We start from the raw sequence: 17230 nt of genomic DNA on the forward strand, positions 1-17230 counted from the left end.
CTAATGACATGAGAACTTTAGTTAAGATAACAACACAAAAGGTTATAGCTGAGCCTGATGAATATCTGGTCACTGGATTCACATGGCTCTGGAGGAGAAGTGAGGCTGGTGACCTGCACAGCCCTCCCTCATGCAAAGTGAAGTCAAGTGTAAGTCATGTCATCATGTCTCTGATGGTATGGTCTTCTTCAGCAACGAAGGACAAACACAACAATCTGTGAGTAGATACAGCTGCCTGAATGGGGACCCAATTAGCTGGGTAACTCAGCTCCTCTCCTCTTTGTCTTCCCTTCCCCTTCCTTCTCCTTTCCAAAGAAAGGCAAATTTGGATGACCAGAAGATGCCCAGTTAACTTGGGTTTTATTGGCTAGATTCCTTTCCCCTCCCCTCCCTCCCCCTCTTCCCATCCCCTCTCTCTCCCTTCTCTCCTCGCCTCTCCTCCCTCCCTATTGTGCACTAAGAAATAATGAAGTAAAGATTTTTAGAGAAACTTGGAAAGGCTTGTATGAAGTGATATAAAGTGAAGTGAACAGATCCAACAAAACAATTTTTACAATGACAATATAGTAAAGGCAAATGACTCTGAGAGAATTAGGAATTCTAATTAGTGTAATGACCAACAATGATTCCGGAAGCCCAATGATGATGTTTCATCATTCATGTCCCCTGTCTCCTGAAAGAGATGTGAAGGACTCAGAATGCTGACTGACACAAATTTTTCTGGACATGGCCAAATATAGAAATGAGTGACTATACATGCTTTTTTTTTTTTTTTAACATATTTTGTTTTTCTATTGTTTTCAATTGGGATGGAGTGGGGAGGTTTGGGTAGGAGAGGGAGAAGGAAGACTTTTTCTCATTGCAATATTATACACACATATACATTGTGTGTGTGTGTGTGTGTGTGTGTGTGTGTGTGTGTATGAATGTTGAAATGACAAATCCAGCTATGAGAGAGGTAGATAAAAGCCTGATATTGTGGTGCAAGTTAACATCTCCAGTCTTGAAGACATGAAAGTCTCTGGCTCCTCAGCTAACTAGAGCTGATAATGTACCTGTAAGCATTGATAGGGTGGTGGTTTTCCCTGCTCCATTATGTCCTAGAAGGACAGTGATTTGTCCCTCATAAAAATTCATAGTCAGATCATTTACTGCATATTTCTTAACATGGTTTACAATGAACACCTGTGGAATAAGAAAAGAAAAGCAATTATACACACACAGATACACTTACACATACGTATATTTGGCATTTCTGAAGAATTTATGGCATATTAATCTTTTGCTGAAATCATCAAATCCAAAGATAAAAATATAAAAGGAGAGACATTCCTACTTCATAGTGTAAAAAGATTTGAAACTTCTCTAACAGAAAATTTGTTGGAAGGCCTCTCTGAATGATACTTCAAAACATAGGAAGAATCCACAATGCTTTCAGTTCTTCCAGAATAGGATGTTATGAAGCTCCAATGGAGAGATAAAGGGAAAAGTAAGTATCCAAAGTATCACAAAGATCCAAAATCACAAGACTTTGCACCTTCCAAGGGCTGCATTGGAAAGGAGAGAAACAAGCAGCAAGAACAATAGGGAGGTTCTTCTAAAACTTCATACAAGGGTCCCCCAAGCTAGCTGCTCCTGGCTTTGGTGTGACGCCAGTGGCACTAGAGCTATGACCTCCAGACCTCCCTCCCCAAATTCACGTTCCCCTCTTCTCCATTGGTGAATAAATAATCTTTCTAAGATCATTTGATGTGTCATTTGCCTGCTTAAAAACCTTCCATGGCTGCCTATTGCTTCTAAAATACATACTCCTTAGCCAACATAACATTCAAGGTCCTAGACGATCTTTCTCTTGTCAACCTTTATAGTCTCATTTCACATTGCAGCCCTCACCCACCTATTTTCTGAGCTCAACATGCCATAGCCTGCTTCCTTGCACTTGCTATACCATCTGCCTTTCCTGAAATGTCTATCCTCCATCCTTATGTTTACTCCTCAGAATTCATGACTTCCTTTAAAGTCCAGTTCAGTTGCGACCCCCTTTTAAGTTTTTTTTAATATGATCATGTTTCAGGTTTAAATTTATCAATAAAAGAGACTATTTTAATTTGTAATAAAAACCTAAACAGTAACAAAAGTTCATACAAGGGGTGATGAGAAATGAATAGAGCACTGACCCTGGAGTCAGGAGGACCTGAGTTCAAATGCAGCCTCAGACACTTGACATTTACTAGTTGTGTGCCATTGGGCAAGTCACTTAAACTCAAGTGCCCTGCATTCCCCCTCCAAAGAAAAAAAGAATGAAGGAGGACTTCAGCTTAATTTGATCCCCATAAGAGTCCAATTCTCCTACTTTTACTCCAACAATCATCTAAAAAGAACACAAGATTAGACAATGGAAAAGAAGTCCTTCCAGAGAAGTCATCAGGATTGCAGGTAAATAGTCTGAAAACTCTTAGCAGTGTTGTGGAAAGAGAAGTCCAAGGAAACATCCTAACTGGAAAAGAGTACTAGCAATGTGTGAGGGTGAAGGAAAGAGGGAAGAACAGCCCATAAGACTTCATGTTCAAGATGGCATCTGAGCTGCACATTAAAGGAAGAATGGGGCTCTATAAGGCAGAGGTATGGAGTCAGTGCATTCCAGGTACAGGGAATGGCCAGTACAAAGGCAAAGAGATAATACATAGGAACAGAAGTTAAGGAACAGAAAAAAGGTTAGTTTGGCTGAATTATAGACTCTGGGACAGGGTATAATGTACAGTAAGGCTGAAAAGTTAGGTTGGAGTCAAAATTTAAACAGAATGGTGATAATAAAAACAATCACAATCATATAGTAACATTAACAGACAAAAAATTGCAACATCCATTTCTGTTTGTTTTTTTGAGACTTGATCTCTCTATTTCATCCTGGCTGGAAATGCAGTGGTGACAGCCAAGCCAATCCCAGTAGTGTTGGCACAGAAGTTTCAACCTGTTGCGTTTTCTGACCTGGGCCAATCTATCCCTCCTTAGGCAGCCTAGCTATCTTTTGTACCTAGGGGGCTTACTGTGTTTTGCACAAACAGAATACATGATGTTAAAATTATGACCAGAAATCAGAAAAAAATCTTTGTAGCAACTTTTCCCTGATGCAGGTCTGATTTCGAAGATATATAAAAAATTCAAGTATTTAAGAATGACTATTATTCTCAATAGATATGGATTCAAAGAGTATGAACAAGGAGTTTCCAAAGTTAAAAATCCAAACAATTAAAAACCAAGTGAAAGTATCCTATAAATCATTATTAATTAGAAAAAATTAAAACATCTCTGAGATTTTCCTTCATACTGTTCACTTTGTCACATTTGCAAAGATGACAAGAAAGGAAAATGACAAAAATTAGAGGGGCTACCAGAATACAGGCACACTGAGACAACCACTATAAGAGCTGTGAATATGTCCAGGAATTCTGGAAAACATTTTACTGCTTCTTTCCCAAAGATCACTGAAGAATACATGTCCATTCTCAGTAATAGAAATGGTAAGCTTAATACCCCAAGAAGATCAAAGAGGAAAAGGATCCACATGTACAAAAATATTTATAACAGCCCTTTTATTGCTCTAGTAAAGTACTGGAAACTAATGAGGTATCTATCAAGTGGGGAAAGGTGAACAAACTGTGGTATATGAATGTAATGGAATATTATGCCATAAAAAAACATGAAAGGGACAATATTAGAGAAAAAATAGAAAACTTATATGAAGTGATACAGAATAAAGTGAGCAAAAGCAGAACAACTTGTTTAGAAAAAAATAATGCAAAGAAAAAGTACCTGGAAAGACTTAAAGCTGATCAGTGCAATGATACCTCATGATGAAGTAAGCTATATCTTCTCAGAGATATGAGACTCAAATGAAGATATATTTTTGGATATGGCCAATGACAGAATCTGTTTATATATCATTTATGTTTGTTACAAGGACTTTCTTCTTTTCTTTTTCTCAGTATGAGAGAGAATTAGGAGGACTGATTTGCTTGTTAATTGAAAAAATTTAATTAAAAAAAGAAATGGGTACTGTTGCCTGCAAATTTAAGTTAATTCCTTGACTTTCTTCCAAGGAATGAAGGAACTCTAACAAGACTTTGTTAATTAAAACCTAATAACTCTTTGCTATGTTAAGTGCTGACAACTGAAACATATAGTTCTAGCTAGAAAAGAGATCCAGGGCATTAATACCTTAGAGAGATGTTTTATTTGAATCCCAGCTTCCAAGCCTAGAGGATCTTCTTCAATGTATGGATTTTCAAAAGGGTTGGTGAGTTCGATGTCTGTCTCTGCAGTAGATTTTGAAGTCCCAAACCAGTAGGAATTCTGAGAAGGAAATAAAAATTTAATTACAAAGATTACAATTATAATTACAAAAATTAACAACAGTGAAACACTCCAACGTTTGAAAATAAAATAACTTGGCTAATTTTGATTTTTGAGACTTGACAAAGCAAGAATAAAGTTTAAAGTAATGAATTTTCACTCTAAAATTACCTTAGATTTGAATATCTATGTTTAATGTCAGAGGAATATTTGGAAAATGCCACTAGTTTAAAATAATGAAAATGAGAGGAAAAAAAAGCCTAGCATGAGGTCATGGTAGAGAAGTCATGGTAGAAACAAGAAGGCGAGGAAATGGCAAGATTCATTATTCCTTGTTTGCTGTGGCCATTCAAAAAATTAATGTAAATTTTAAAGATATCTTGCTAATATTGGGGATGCAAATGTAGATAAGACATGGACCCAACTCTGAAAGAATTTATACTACAACAAGGAGAAGATACATATGTAGATAATGTATGTAACCCAGGATAATTATCAGGGGAAGTCAGTACACATGTTGAAACCATATTAAAAGCAATACATTTTGGAACTATGGGGTTTCAATCATACACACTGGTTTTCCTACATGTTTCAATGGCCTCCTAAAATTTTCATTCAGCTCCATCAATGTCCATGATAATGATGACTCCAAGTTCATTATATTTATAAAGAGTGGATGAGATCAGACATACAAGTCTCATAACCTGCAAGATGGGAGCTTAGGCTCTTTCTCCAGACTCCTTGAACTTTCCAAGGCCTCCTCCCCGCACAAAAGAAATTATGTATGACATACATATAACAGTCACAGGCAAATTAATAGGACAAATAAGAGAATCCTAAAAAGTAAAATTTTTATTAATAGTGGAGAACTCTCTAATCCTTAGAGCACTCATTTGCCAACTCCACCCCCCTATCCCCCAACAGACTCCATGATTCCATGACAGGGATGTAAGTTAATTCACAACCTTTTGCCTGAGGTGCATTGAGGGAACCTCCACTTCTTGGTTAAGAACTCCTAAGAAGCTGCAGAGATGTTGCCTGAAACATTTTCTGCTCTTACCCCCATCCTACAAAAAGTAGCAGAAGTTAATTCAGCTCAGCAATAAGAAGGAAAAGAAAACCAAGGGAAGAACTGTGAAGAACAAGCATAGTTAAGCTAGAGACTGAAACCTAGATGGGTCTATTTTTGTTCTTAAGGGTACTTAAGGGTACTTAAGGGTAGTCAGGGACCTAGTTGGAGAATCCTGTATCACCCAACAGTAAGAGGCTGAGGCACCTTTGTAGTCTATCAGCAAAGGCAAAAGAGTCAGAAAATGAATGGGGAGGCAGTATATGGGAAAACAAAAACAAGGTTGAAAAACCAAAAATTTCACAAGGAAAAACAAATCCCATAATATACATGAAATAAATATCCTAGAATAAAATCAATAACCTCCCAGCGCACTTGAGATAAATCAACAGAGAGAATTCTAAAGACTCCTTTTAGGTAGGAAGGATTTTATATAGACATTACAAAGAATTTATATAGACATTACAAAACTCTCTTAGTAAATATTAAGAGACAATTGAAAGTCAGACAACGCCTGATGAAATACAGAATCCCATGGACTGTAAGAGAGCATGGAATAACAACAAAGACCTCTAGAGTTCAGAAGAGAAACAGAATATGCAAAAGAAGAAATTAGGAATGACAAAAGAACAGAACTGAGAATTCTCAATGCAGATTTTAAAAACTCAACTAGTAGATTTAAAAAAAAAATTGAATTTACTGTGGAAAATCTCTTTGAAGAAGAGAAAGTGAGATGAACATATTTGGAATATAAACTGTTTGCATTAAGTGGAAGAGAATCTAGAAAAAGAGAAGCAAAAAGTAATAATGTAAAAAGAATACCTGAGACTTTTTTTGGTGTGGAGCCAAGATGGAAGGGTACAGCCAAGATGGCAGAGTAGAGATAGCAACCCAGTTGAACTCTCCCAACATTCCTTTCCAAATAACTTTAAAATAAGGCAAAAATAGAAATCCAGAGAAGCAAATTGTTCCTGTTCCTGCACCCAGTGCTAACACAGGGCTCCCTATAATCTTACCATCTCTGAACTGAGAACTCCCACTATCACTGCTTCCAATAAAAGATCAATGTCAATCAATTTCCAGGCCAAGACAACTCAGGAGGTCAGAAGAAGAGGTCTGTAACACTGGGGTAGAAGCTGACCCAGAGCACATGCAGCAGCAACAGCCTCAGTGGGCCATGGAGGCACTGACAGTGGCAGCAGCAGCTTTAAGAGTTCTCAGTCCAGAGATAGTAAGATTACAGGGACCCCCATGTTAGCACTGGGTGCAAGAACAGGAGCTGTTTGGCAACTCAGTGGCCCATATGCAGTTCCAGGAGGGAGAAAAGTATTTGTGGTAGCAAGGGAGCAGAGACCCTAATCACAGTGACAGGACAGAGAAGAACACTTGTGACTACAAGGGAACAGGCTCTGGTCACATCACAGTGTGTAGGGCATGTAACTAAAAAAACTAGAAAAATAATAAATTGAAAATATTCGCACACTAAATTAGAAATTCTGAATACTAAAGGAGAGATTAATAAAATTGAATGTAAAAAAGACAATTGTTGAATTAGTAAGCAAAATTAGGAACTGATTTTATGAGAAAGTAAAATAAAACAGATGATTACTAGAATAAAAAAATTTTAAAAAGTGAATTTACCACCAGGACATTAAAGCAACTGTAAGGAGTTATTTTGTATAATTATATGCCAATAAATCTAACAACCTAAGTGAAATGGATGAATATTTATAAAAATATTATTTGCCCAGATGAACAGAAAAGGAAATAGAATACTTAATATTATCATAGGAAAAGAAACTGGGGGGACAGAGCCAAGATGGTGGAGCAGAAGCAGCAACCTGCTAGAGCTTTCCCCCCAAATCCAGCCAAATACCTGTAAAAAAATGACTCTAAACAAATTCTGGAGCTGCAGAACCCACAGAATGAAGAAGTGAAGCAAAGTTCCAGCTCAAGACAGCCTGGAAGGTTGATGGGAAACATCTATTGTGCAGGGCTGGGAGCAGTGTAGCGTGGGTCATGTTGGCACAGATGGGACCTGAACAGACTTTGGAGGAATTGAATCTCTGGTACCTGTGGTAGTTTCCAGACTTCATAATGCCAAAAGACTGAGGACAAATTTGAAGGTAAGTGGAAAAAACCTGTCAGACTTGTGTGAGAGAGTAGACTGGTGGAGGAGCCTGTGGCAGCCACAGTAGTAGGGGCAGCATGTTTCTGGAGCTCTAGACCCACAGATTGTGGGGGAGTCAAGCAGTTGACAGTACACCCTCCCACCCCCACTGGAAGCAGAGATCTACCTTCATAAAGAGCTCAAAAGTCAAGTAAATGGCTGGGAAAATGAACAAAAAGTAGGAAAAGAATCAGACTAGAATCTTACTTTGGTGACAAAGAAGACCAAAATATTCAAACAGAAGAAGTCAACAAAGCAAAGCTCCTATATCCAAAGCCTCCAAGAAAAATATAAATTGGTCTCAGACCATGAAGAGCTCAAAAAGATTTTGAAAATCAAGTAAGAGAAGTAGAGCAAAAATTGGGAAGAGAAATGAGAGTGATGCAAAAAATCATGAGAAACAAGTCAACTGCTTGCTAAAGGGGACTCAAAGATGCTGAAAAAAATCTTAAAACACAGACTAACTCAAATGGCAAAAGAGATCCGAAAAGTCAATGAGGATAAGAATAGCTTAAAAAGCAGAATTGGCCAGATAGAAAAGGATGTCCAAAAGCTCACTGAAGAAAATAATTTCTTAAAGATTAGAATGGAGCAGATGGAAGATAATGACTTTATTAAAAAACCAGGAAATTATAAAACAAAACCAAAGGAATGAAAAATAGAAGACAATGTTAAATATCTCATTGGAAAAACCACTGACATGGAAAATAGATCCAGGAGAGATAGTTTAAAAATTATTGGTCTACCTAAAAACCATGATCAAAAAAGAAATATCATCTTTCAAGAAATTATCAAGTAAAACTGCCCTGATATTCTAGAACCAGAGGGTACATTAAATATTGAAAGAATCCACCAATCACCTCCTGAAAGAGATCCCAAAAGGAAAACTCCTAGGAATATTGTAGCCAAATTCTAGAGTTCCCAGGTCAAGGAGAAAATATTGCAAACAGTCAAGTATTGTGGAAACATAATCAAGATAACACAAGATCTACCACCTTCTACATTAAGGGATTAAAAGGGCTTGGGATGTGATATTCCAGAGGTCAAAGGAGCTAGGGTTAAAACCAAGAATCACTTACCCAGCAAAAGTGAGTATAATACTTCAGGGGGAAAAACAGTCATTCAATGAAATAGAGGACTTCCAAGCATTCTTGTTGAAAAGACCAGAACTGAATAGAAAACTTCACTTTCAAATACAAGAATCAAGAGAAGCATGAAAAGGTAAACAGGAAAGAGAAAAAAATAAGGGACTTACTAAAGTTGAACTGTTTATATTCCTACACAGAAAGATAATATTTGCCTTGAGACAAAATCTTGAGACTTTTTTCAGTATTAGGGTAGTTGGAGGGATTATACACACACATAAACACACACGCACAGACTCAGACACAGACACAGACACACATACAGACATACAGACATACATACATACATATATATATATATACATATATATGAGAGAGACGAGAGAGAGAGAGAGAGAGAGAGAGAGAGAGTACAAAGGGTGAGTTGAATATGAAGGGATGATATCTAAAAAAATAAAAATAGGGGGTGAGAACTGGGAGAAAGAGAAAGGGAGAAATAGAATGGGTAAACTATGTCTCATAAAAGAGGCAAGAGACAGCTTTTTCAATGGAAGGGAAAAAGGGGAAAGCAAGAGGGAAAGAGTGAACAATACTTTTATCAGATCTGGCTTAAGGAGGGAATAATATGCACAATCAATTTAGTTTGAAAATCTATCTTGCACTACACGAAAGTAGAAGGAAAGACGATAAGTAGAAGCTGGGGAGATGATAGAAGGGAGGCCAAAGGGGAGGAGGCGATAATTAGAAGGAAACAATTTTCAGGAGGGATAGGGTCAAAAGAGAGAATAGAATAAATGGAGGGCAGGATAGGATGGAGGGAAATATAGTTAGTCTTTCATGTCATGACTGTTATGGAAGTGCTTTGCCTGACTTCACATGTGTAACCTATATCAAATTGCTTGCCTTCTCAGTGCAAATGGGTAGGGAGGGGGACAGGAAGAGAAGTTGGAATTTAAAGTTTTAAAAATGAATGTTAAAAATTATTTTTATATGCAACTGAGAAATAAGACATATAGGCAATGGGATACAGAAATTTATCTTGCCTTACAAGAAAACAGAGGGATAGAAAGGGATGAGAGAAGGGAGAGGTGTGATAGAAAGGAGGGCAGATTGGGGAAGGGGTAATTGGAATGCATGATGTCTTGGGGTGAAGGGAGAGATGGGAAGAAAATTTAGAATTCAAAATCATGTGGAAGGGAATGTTGAAAATGAAAAATAAATAATTTTTTTTTAAAAAAGAAACTAAGCTACCAATGAATCCTCTAAAAAAGAAAACTCATCAGGACCAGATGGATTCACAAGTGAATTCTACCAAATATTTAAAGAACAATCGATTCTAATACTATGTAAACTATATGTAAAAAGAGGAAAATGAGAAATCCTACCCATTTCTTCTTATGACATCGACATGTTGCTGATACTGAAACCAGGAAGAACAAAAAAAGGAAAGAAAACTATAGGCCAATTTCCTTAATGAATACTGAAGCAAAAGTTTTAAATACAATACTGGTAAGAAGGTTACACTAACATATCACAAAGATAACACATTATGACAAGGTGGAATTTATACCAGGAATGCAAGGCTGATTCAATATTAGGGAAACTATTAGCAAAACTGACCACATGAATTACAAAAAACAAAACAAAAACCAACAACAAACCCCAAATCATATGATTATCTCAATAGATGCAGAAAAAAGCTTTTGAGAAAATATAACACTCATTACTATTAAAAACCACTTAGAAAGCATAGGAATAAATGGAGCTTTTCTTAAAATAATAAGTAGTACAAATCTAAGTATACCAAGCATTAATATAATGAGGATAAGCTAGAAGCTTTCCAAATAAGATCAACAGTGAAACAAGGATGTCTACTATTGTTCATTATTCTACCTGAAATGGTAGTTATAACCACTGTACATATTACAATTTCTTGGAGCCACAGATGAGAGTTTAGTGATACCAAAGGTGGATGGAACAATTTGTTGACAGTGGTGAAGGTAGTTGAAGCAGGCACTGTGGAGTCCTTAGAGCTTGGTTAGACATCAAAAATGCCAAGGTCATCCATTGCATCCTGGGCCAATGAACTTCAATGATTCTGGAAGAGAGAGTGAGGCTAATGATTTGTACAACCCTTCCAATTAAATCCAATTTATGTGCAAGTCAAGATACCTCCTTGTGCTATTGTTTGTTCTCTTAAAAAATGAAGAACAAATAACATAGTAATAAGAAAAGAAAAAGAAATTGAAGGAATAGGAATTACTGCTTGTGAGAGGACTTCTAGGAACCAAGATGGTGAAGTAAGCAGGAAATCACCTGAACTCTCCCATATTTGACTCCAAACAACTATAAAAAATTGTGGCTCAAAACAAATTCTGGAAGAGAAGAATTAACATAAAGATTGGATGAAACAATTTTCTAGCCTCCAGGCAACTTGGAAGGTCAGGAGGAAAAGTTTGTTTCACTCAGATAAAAGGGAAGTGCAGTCCAGAGCAGGCAGGGTCCCAGAAAGCCAGCAGGACATGACTCAGGAAGGCTTGGGGAGGCCCTGAGCCTTAGTACAGGTCAATGATTGGGACCACAAGGCCACATTGTAGCACTGGATGAGCTAGACCTCCCCAAGTATACTCTTTGACCCTGGCATAATATCAGTGCTCTGTGGGCCTTAGCACAATGCCAGGTGAGCCACCAAACCTCTGTGGCACAGCAAGGTCTCCCATGGGTCTCAGGGCAACACCAGTGGAGGTCCAAGCAAACAGCCAGGGCCTGCAGCCCCAGAAAAAGAAGTTTGGGACAATGTTCCTTCTACTGCAGGAGCAGAGTTCAACTTTAAAAGTAATGAAACAAGCTAGAAGAGAGGGGCAGAAAAGGAGCCTGACCACAGAAAGTTATTATAGTTATGGAAAATTAAGAAGAGAATAAATTCAGCAGGGGTCAATAATGTCAAAATGCCTAAATGCAAAGCCTCAAAAAATGCAACTGGTCTAAATGTAAATTGGCCTAAAGCCCCAAAAGAACTCCTGGAAGAAGTTTAAAAATGAAGTACGAGAGTTAGAAGAAAAAGTGGGAAAAGAAACGAGAGTAATACAAGAGAATCATGAAAAATAAAATCAATGCTTTGTAAAGGAAGCACAAAAAATGGAAAAAAGATGTAGAAAAATTTACTGAACAAAACAACTTCCTAAAAAGGAGATTGGCTAAATGAAAAAGAAGGTAAAAAAAAGCTAAGTGAATAAAATAACTCCCGAAAAATTAAAATTGGACAAGTAGAAAAAAATTACTCTAAGAAACAACAAGAAACAATAAAACAAAAGAAGGAAAAATATAAGAAAATGTGAATGAAATCATGTGAAATAGTTCACCAGAAAAACAATTGACAATAATTTAAGAATTATTGGACTACCTGAAAGCCATGATCAAAAAAAGGACTTGTACATCATACTTCAAGAAATTATCAAAGAAAACTGCCATGAAATCCTGGAACCAGAGAGCAAAATAGACATTGAGACATTGAGAGACACTGACCACCTCTTAAAAGAGATCCCAAAATGACAGGATTATTATAGCCAAATTCTAGACTCCTAGGTCAAGGAAAAAACATTGCAAGTTGCCAGAGAGAAACAATTAAAATACTGGGGAGTCACAGTCAGGATTACACAGGATTTAGCAGCTTTTGCATTAAAGGATCATGTCTTGGAATGTGATATTCTGGAAGGGAAAAGAGCTGGGATTACAACCAATAATCACCTACCCAGAGAAAATGAACACAATTCTTCAGGGGAAAAATGATCATTCAATTAAATAGAAGGCTATCAAGTTTTCCTGATGCAAGGACACAGCTGAACAACAACAAAGAAAAGATTTTTAGTTTCAAGACTCAAGAGAAGCAGAAAAAGGTAGAAAGAAAAGAGAAAAATATGGGACTCAATAAGGCTAAACTTTTTATATCCCTACATAAGAAGATGATATTTGTAATGCTTAAGTATTGTATCAATATTAGTTCAGTTAGAAGGAGTAAATATGTAAAGAGAATGAAGGTATAAGGTGTCTTAAGGGGGATGATATAAAAGAAAATAAGGAGTGAGAAATAGGATTACATTGGGAGCAGAAGAAAGTAAGAGGCAGGGTAGGGTAACATGAAGAGGTCTAAAGGATAAATTACAGGGGGGGGAGGGAAGTGAGGGGAAGATGAGAGAGTGGGAAGTGAGCATCATTTGATCCTTACTCTAATCAGAATTAGCTCAAAGAGGGAATAAATTAAATGATCAGTTGGGTATACACATCTATCTTATCCTACAGGGAAGCAGGTGGGAAGGAAATAAAGAAAAGTGTGGGAGACAGTTAGAAGGAAGGGCAGAGTAAGGAAGGCAGTGGCCAGAAGCAAAACAGTGGAGAAGAGGGAAAGGGTGAAAGGAGAGAAAGAAGGATAAACAGGAGGAAAAATAGAATGGACGCAAATACACAGTAATCATAACTGAATGTGAATGGAATGAACTCTTCCATAAAAAAGAAGAGATCAGAATGGATTAAAAAGCAAAATTCTGTGATATACTGTTTACAAGAAACACACTTGAAACAGAGAGACACACAGCAGAATTTATTATTATTCAGCTGAAACAAAAAAAAGCAGGTTTAGTGACCACGATCTCAGGCAAAGCAAAAGCAAAAACAGATCTAGTAAAAAGAGATAAGGAAGGAAACCATATCTTGATAAAAGGTACAATAGACAATGGAGGAGCATAAACATTAAACATATATGCACCAAATAGTGCAGCATCCAAATTTTTAAAGAAGTTAAGTGAGTTACAGGAGGAAATAGACAGCAAAACCATGTGTGTGTGTGTGTGTGTGTGTGTGTGTGTGTGTGTATGTGTGTGTGTGTGTGTGTGTGTGTGTAGAAACCTCAACTTTCTTCTCTCAGAACTAGATAAATCTAACCACAAAATAAATAAGAAAGAAGTTAAGGAGATGAATAGAATTTTAGAAAAGTTAGATGTAAAAGACCTCTGGAGAAAACTGAATGGGGATAGAAGAGTATACTTTTCCTCCATGTACATGACACCTGCACGAAAACTGACCATGTATTAAGGCATAGAAAGTTTGAAATTTTTATTCCCTGTTATGAGGTCAATTTATATGATGATGTCATGTATAGCTGAGAAATAGATATATTCTTTTCTATTCCCATTCAATTTTCTCAGTCTATCATATCTGACTTTTCTAAAATTCTATTCTTCCCCTTAACTTCTTTCTTGTTTATCTTTTGGTTAGATTTATCTACTTTTGAGAGGGGAAAGTCGAGGACTCCCTTTATATTACTGAAGTTTTACTACTTTCTCCTAGAACTCATTTAGCTTTTTATTTAAAATGCAGATGACATGCCATTTTGAAATGTATATGTTTAGTATTGATATTATTTCATTTTCTGTGGTATGTTTCTCTGTTTATCTCTTTTTATTAGATATACTTTTGCTTTGTCCAAGATCATGATTGCTACCCCTGCTTTTATTTTTACTTCAGCTGAAGCATAATAGATTCTACTCCAGCCCCTTACCATTACTCTGTGTGTGTGTGTCTCTGCTTTGAGTTTATTTCTTACAAACAACATCTTGTAGGATTATGTTTTTTAATCCATTCTATCTGCTTCCATTTTATGGGTGAATTCATCCCATTCTCATTCACAATTATGATGACTGTGTATTTCCCTTAATATTGCTTTTCTCTTGTCTTTATCCTCTTCTCTCCTTTTACCCTGTCCCTCCTGAAAAGTATTTTACTTCTTATCACTGCCTGCCTCATTCTGATCTTCCTCCTATTAGCCTCTCATCCTTCCCTTATCTTACTTCCCTCCTACTTTCCTGTAAGGTAAGAGAAAGTTCTATACCCAACTGAGTGTGCATGTTATTGCCTCTTTGAGACACTTCTTATGAGAGTAAGGTTCACTTACTCTGACCACCCTCCCCCACATCTCCTTTTTCAACTTCTTTTCAGCTGTAAAAGCTCTTTTGCACCTCTTTTATGTGAGATAATTTATCCCATTCAACCTCTCCCTTTTACCGTCTCCCAGTGCATCCCTCTTTCTCACTCTTGAATTTTATTTTTTTGGATATCATTCCATCATAGTCCACCCATACCCATGCCCTCTGTGTACACAACTTCTATCTTCCCTAATAATGACAAAGTTCTTAAGGTGTTACAAGTATCATCTTTCCACATATGAATGTAAACATTTTAACTTCATTGTGTTTCCTATGACTTTTCTTTCATGCTTACTTTTTATGTTTCTTGAATCTTGTCTTTGAAAGTCACATTTTCTATTCAGCTCCAGTCTTTTCGTCAAGAATGTTTGAAAGTCCTCTATTTCAATAAATATTACTTTTTCCCCTTGAAGGATTATACTCAGTTTTTCTGAGTAGGTGATTCTTGGTTATGATCTTAGCTCCTTTGCTTTCTGAAATACCATATTCCAGAGCCTCTGAAGCTTTAAGGTAGAAGCTGATAAATCTTTTGTTATCTTGACTGTGGCTTCATGATATTTGAATTGTTCCTTTCTGGCTGCTTGCAATATTTTCTCCTTGAACTTGGAACTCTGGGATTTGTCTACACCATTCCTGAGAGTTTTTATATTAGGTTCTCTTTATTTAGGTTCAATATATTCTTTCAATTTCTATTTTATTCTCTGGTTCTAGGACATCAGGGAAGTTTTCCTTAATAATTTCTTGAAGTACTATTCTAGGTCCTTTCTTTGATGGCTTTCAGGTAGTATAATAAATATTTTTAAAAGGTGGTATATTTATTAATGATTTAATATTTTATTTTCCCCCAAATGCAAGTAAAACAATTTTTAACCTTTTCAAAGTTTTTTTGAGTTCCAAATTCTCTCCTTCCCACCTTCCCTTCCTCTCGCTTTCCTCCACTGAGAAGGCAAGCAATGAGATAAAGGTTATATATGTACAATCATGCAAAACATATTTCTACATTAGTCATGCTGTGAAGGAAAATATAGACTCCTCCCAAAAATCCCAAGAAAATAAAAAAAAGTAAAGAAAAAGTATGCTTCCATCAACATTCACATTCCATCAGTTTTTTTTTCTGGAGATGGATAGCATTTTCCATTTTAATAATTGTTCTGGAATTATCTTCAATCATTGTATTACTGAGATTAACTAAGTCATTCATAGTTGATCATCAGACAATATTGCTGTTATTGTGTACAATTTTCTCCTGGTTCTGGTCATTTCACTTTGCATCAGTTTATGTAAGTCTTTCCAGGTTTTTCTAGAGTATTTCTTAAAGCAAGATAGTATTCCATCACAATCATATGCAACAACTTGTTCAGCCATTTCCCAATTGATGAATTTCCCCTCAATTTCCAATGTTTGCCATCATTGAAAGAAATGCTCTAAATATTTTTCTACATATTGGTCCTTTTTGTTTTAAAAATCTCTTTCAGATACAGATTTAGTAGTGGTATTGCTTAAAGGGTATGGTTTTCTAGTCCTATGGGCATATTTCCAAATTGCTCTACCAAATAGTTGAATCAGTATACAACTTCAAAAGTAATGCATTGGTGTCTCAATTTTCCCACATCCATCCCAACATATGTCATTTTCCCTTTCGTCATATTAGCCAATTAGATAGGTATGGGGTGGTAGCTCAGACTTGTTTTAACCTGCACTTCATTAATCAATAGTGATTTAGAGCATTTTAAAATATGATTATGTGATATTTTTCATATGATTATAGATAGCTTTGATTACTTTATCTGAAAACTGCCTGTTCATATCCTTTGACTTTTTATTAACTGAAGAATCACTCCTATTTTTTATAAATTTGACTCAGTTCTCCTTATATTTGAGAAATGAGATCTTTAGTAGTGTATCTTATTGTAAATTTTTTTCAGTTAGGATTAATGTGTATTTCCATCTATCCTATTTTCTTGGTTTATCACTACTTTCTTTCCTTTCACCCTGTCCACCCTCAAAACTGTTTTGCTTTTGTCTTTTAGCTACCCCAATCTGCCCTCCCTTCCATCACGCCTTCCCTTCTTATCCCCTTCCACTTCTGCTTTTCTATGTGGTTGGAGAGATTTCTATACCCAAATGAGTGTATATGTTTTTCCCTCTTTGAGCCACTTCTGATGAGTAAGCTTCACTTACTAACTCACTCTCCCCCCACACCTTCCCCTCCATTGTAAAAACTCTTCTGTACCTCCTCTATGTGAGATAATTTACCCCATTCTACCTCTCCCTTTCACCTTCTTCCAGTGGATTCATGTTATCATGTTGTCATTTTATCCCATCATATTCAACTCACACCCATACCCTCTGACTATATATATATTCCTTCTGACTGCTGAGTAAAAAGAAAGTTTTTAGGTTAGGTAGGAATGTACACACTGAAACTGTTGTGATTTTTCTTTCCTGCTTACTTTTTTATGCTCCTCCTGAGTTTTGTATTTGAAAGTGAAAATTTCTATTCAGCTCTTGTCTTTTCATCAGGAATGTTTGAAAATGTCCTATTTCATTGGATGTCCATTTTTCCTGCTGAAGA

The 17230-nt window shown here is 36.4% G+C and overlaps 1 protein-coding gene across 5 annotated transcripts in view; it reads right to left on the reverse strand.

Moving 5' to 3' along the window:
- Positions 1 to 17230, reverse strand: part of LOC140497226 (phospholipid-transporting ATPase ABCA3-like) — a 309351-nt gene that overhangs the window by 136376 nt on the left and 155745 nt on the right. For all 5 annotated transcript variants that reach the window (XM_072597909.1, XM_072597910.1, XM_072597908.1 and 2 more), the window contains exons 11-12: positions 4219 to 4353; positions 1056 to 1185 (exon numbers count right to left, since the gene is read on the reverse strand). In XM_072597909.1, coding sequence (XP_072454010.1) covers positions 1056 to 1185; positions 4219 to 4353 — 265 coding nt within the window. The remainder of the gene's footprint in view (positions 1 to 1055; positions 1186 to 4218; positions 4354 to 17230) is intronic.

This window comes from Notamacropus eugenii, chromosome 3 (genome assembly GCF_028372415.1).
Source record: "Notamacropus eugenii isolate mMacEug1 chromosome 3, mMacEug1.pri_v2, whole genome shotgun sequence".
In the NCBI taxonomy this organism is placed as follows: domain Eukaryota; kingdom Metazoa; phylum Chordata; class Mammalia; order Diprotodontia; family Macropodidae; genus Notamacropus; species Notamacropus eugenii.